The sequence below is a fragment of the Pseudoliparis swirei genome, chromosome 5 (assembly GCF_029220125.1).
Source record: "Pseudoliparis swirei isolate HS2019 ecotype Mariana Trench chromosome 5, NWPU_hadal_v1, whole genome shotgun sequence".
Taxonomy (NCBI): Eukaryota; Metazoa; Chordata; class Actinopteri; order Perciformes; family Liparidae; genus Pseudoliparis; species Pseudoliparis swirei.
Genome location: NC_079392.1, coordinates 12,152,649 through 12,155,911, shown reverse-complemented (window position 1 = coordinate 12,155,911; position 3,263 = coordinate 12,152,649). Strand labels below are relative to the sequence as shown.

Here is a 3,263-nt window from a genome sequence, read left to right as displayed (position 1 = left end):
CCAGAGCCGAGGTGAACGATATTAACTTACCCTAATAACCAGTGTTGGGAAAGTTCACGTAGAAAATGAACTAGTTCAAAGTTCAGTTCACACATTTTAAAATGAACTAGTTCAGTTCATAGTTCATATTTCAAAAATATGAACTAAAGTTCATGGTTTCAAAAATGAACTATTTAGTTCTTTTTAGTTCTTTTTTTTAACATTTTGCTGGGAGCTATTATTTGTCCACATTATTGCCGCCACGGCCGTAGAGAACCACAGACAGCAATTATTGTTTATCAGTTTTAACATTGAAACTATGTGTCAGATTCATATTCGTATCCAATTTTGAATCCTTATCTAACCAGGGTTTATATTAGCATTGAAGCGACAGCCCTCAAAATACTGTCATTTCCCTAACGCTTTGTTGCCACCCATTCAGTCCACATTAATGGCACCTGCAGCTTTCAGCCCTACTGTATATTCTCAAAAACGTGAGGAAAAACTTGCTGCTTGAATGGTCTTTATTATGAAAACAAAAACAAGACTATAGTCCTTTAAGATGCAAATGTTTTTTCATTTCAAATCATTTTCCAAATTCCATTTCAGTTATACTGAAAAGTGACCTAAAGAAAGCAATGGTGGATCTGCGGTTTCTTTCTTCCTGCAAAAACAAGAAAGGCTGTTATTTGTATGCAGCTAGCCTCTGCACATCCATATACACATCTCCATTGGCAATACATTGTACTTCTATAGCCCAAAAAACAGGTCACAACAAATACCTTCAAATCTTTTTGTTAGCATTCAAGATCAGCTGCCTCTCAAAGTTTGCATCTCCCAGCCGGTTTCTCCTGGGTCTGAATGAGATTAAATAAGAATTTTTAACATCATCATTATTGTGGCAAAAATAGTAACAGTAATATGTATTAAAGGAATTGTGTACTGATGCAATCACTACAATAATTTGGCTGACATTTTATATTGAAAACCACAATTACTATTTGCTGCATAAGCTTTAGAATGATATCACCAAGACAGAACAATGACTGACTGAGGATGGATATTTACTGTTATTATTATTACTAAAGCATAGTAATTATGGAATATAATCACAGTTCATCCCTACCTGAATATTTGACCACCGATGCTGAAGAGCCGCTCTACTGGTGCACTTGAGGGCAGTGCAGTGTTGTATTTTAGGAACAGCCTTTTCAGTTTTGGAAATGTCATGTATTCGTCCAACCCATCTGTGGTTGGGGCATCCAAATAAGTGTCCACTTCAGTTTTCCGAGAAACCTGCAGAGCGTGTTTGTTAAACGTAAAGAATGAAACTGCAGGATCTTTCTTGTCACTTTCACCACTGGATGGGGATTGACCTGAGTCTCTTGCATCGGAGTCATCAGAGTGGAAGCTTTGAAATTCTCGTTTCAGCATCAATCTGTACTGTATCCTTTTCTCCTCATCTTGGACCCAGTCTCCCTTGAATCTTGGCATCAGCATAGCAGACAGTATGTGCTCCCTCTTCTCGAGAAGACCTGCCAGCCTTGTGCTCAGTGACTGCAAGATGCTCTTTATAAGGGGACGGCATGTAATGAGACCTTCTGCAGCAGTGGGTTTCATGCTCTCATCCAACAGGTCATTCATATGACATTGCAGTTGTACAATGGTTGGAGCCAGGTACCCAAGATAGATGTTCTTCTCTGCTTGGAGGATGTTCAGTGCGAGTGCCAAAGGCCTCATCACATCTACAAAATTGTGTATGAAGTTGACTTCATCTGGTGAGAATCGACGAAAGCCAAACTCATCACTCAGTGTGCAGGATCAGCTCTTCATGTAGGGGAGTTGCATCATTTGCAGAGGTGACAGCCACATTCATTTCTGCCTTCGTAGTTAATGTTGCAATGCGAGACAGTCGCTCCATGGCCAGAAATACAGAGTTCCATCTTGTGTCATTTGGCACAACAAAGCCAATCCCAATCTTTTCCTCCACAGTATCAGAAGCCTTTGGACTCCGCTTAACCCTGTTCCACAGAGCAGATGCTTTCGCAAAAACAGCCCTTGACATTGCTTTGTAGCGTTTTCAGTTACCTTTCGGTATCTTTGGCCACTAGATTCAGGGTGTGGGCCATGCACCGTCTGTGAGGGTGGTGAGAAGGATGATTCAGATCTGAGAGAGGCTCAGGCTCCATCTGGTCATCTTCGTCTGAGCTCTCACTGGCAGCAGCAGCAGCTGACTCTGGTTCACTATCTTCACTTCCAACAGTCTCTGGCTCTTCAGTGTCATGAACAACATCCATCCCAAAACAGTTGAACGCCTTGACAAAATTTGCAGCATTGTCTGTTACTGTACACACAACCTTGTTGTGTATTTTAAATTCTTTGTTGACATCTGACAATACTTTTGCCAATACATCATGTGTATGTGCTCCTTTAATCCGCCGGCATGCCAGTACTGCAGAGTGTCTCTCAGAAACATCATATTTGTTTAACCAGTGGATAGTGATGCCCATGAATGATTTATTCACAGCTGACCAGCAATCTGCTGTTGTGCACACAACTTCGACGTCAGAGAGTTTAGCCTTAAGTTCACATATGTTTTCTTTATATTTCTTGTTCAACAGTGTCTGTACTTTTTTTCTTGATGGCACCTTTTGGATGGCTGCAACCCCTTAATTAAGTTGATGAAAGCTGGCCGCTCAACTTTGCTCAAAGGCTGCAGGTCTCCGATAATATACTGCATCACCAAGTTGTCCAGCTGCGGTTGGGTGACACAGAAACCGGAGCCGCTACTGAATGCGGTTAATGCCATCTGTGTGGGGACATTAGAACTGCTCTGGCTCGCAGTTGCTGTTGTGTTTTTTTTATAAACACGCACGTACCTTGCTAGGCTAGCCGGGTGCTTTAGCTCAATGTGCCGCTTGAGGTTTGCTGTGGATGACGTCGATGTCCTCACTCTCTTCTGTAAACCAGGCGGGCATTGTTTACAAGCAAACGTTACGTTTTTGTTGTCTGGGTCAGTTCCGATTTTTGTATAAAAGTCTTTTAAATAGGCGTGCCGCGTAAGCGTCGCAGGCGCTGTCTTCATCCATTTTCATCCGTGCTAACTCCATCTATGTGACGCGATTTGATGACGTATTTGTTAGTGCGACAGGTATGAGAGTGGGTGGCCAGTTTGGGTTGTTTTCATCCTACATTTTCAGACGTGTTTACGGTGAGTTTTAACTGGTTTTCGCCTGGGGGGTTCTGAGAAAATCTGGCAACCTCGTGAACGAATATGAACTATG

At 42.0% G+C, this 3,263-nt stretch overlaps 1 protein-coding gene across 2 annotated transcripts; it reads right to left on the bottom strand.

Annotated features, from left to right (window-relative positions):
- Positions 1-485: 485 nt before the first annotated feature.
- LOC130194018 (uncharacterized) lies at positions 486-1,784 on the bottom strand. 2 transcript variants are annotated; one of them, XR_008831771.1, is made up of 3 exons: positions 1,106-1,784; positions 762-836; positions 486-643 (listed from the first exon to the last, which is right to left on the bottom strand). XR_008831771.1 is itself a non-coding variant. In XM_056414886.1 (2 exons), the coding sequence occupies exons 1-2, from the start codon at positions 1,717-1,719 to the stop codon at positions 764-766; spliced, it is 687 nt and encodes a 228-aa protein (XP_056270861.1). In that variant the 5' UTR covers positions 1,720-1,784; the 3' UTR covers positions 486-763. The 2 variants fall into 2 exon arrangements, 1 of the variants encoding a protein (XP_056270861.1); XM_056414886.1 differs by having other exon boundaries at positions 486-836.
- Between the last annotated feature and the right edge of the window lie 1,479 nt (positions 1,785-3,263).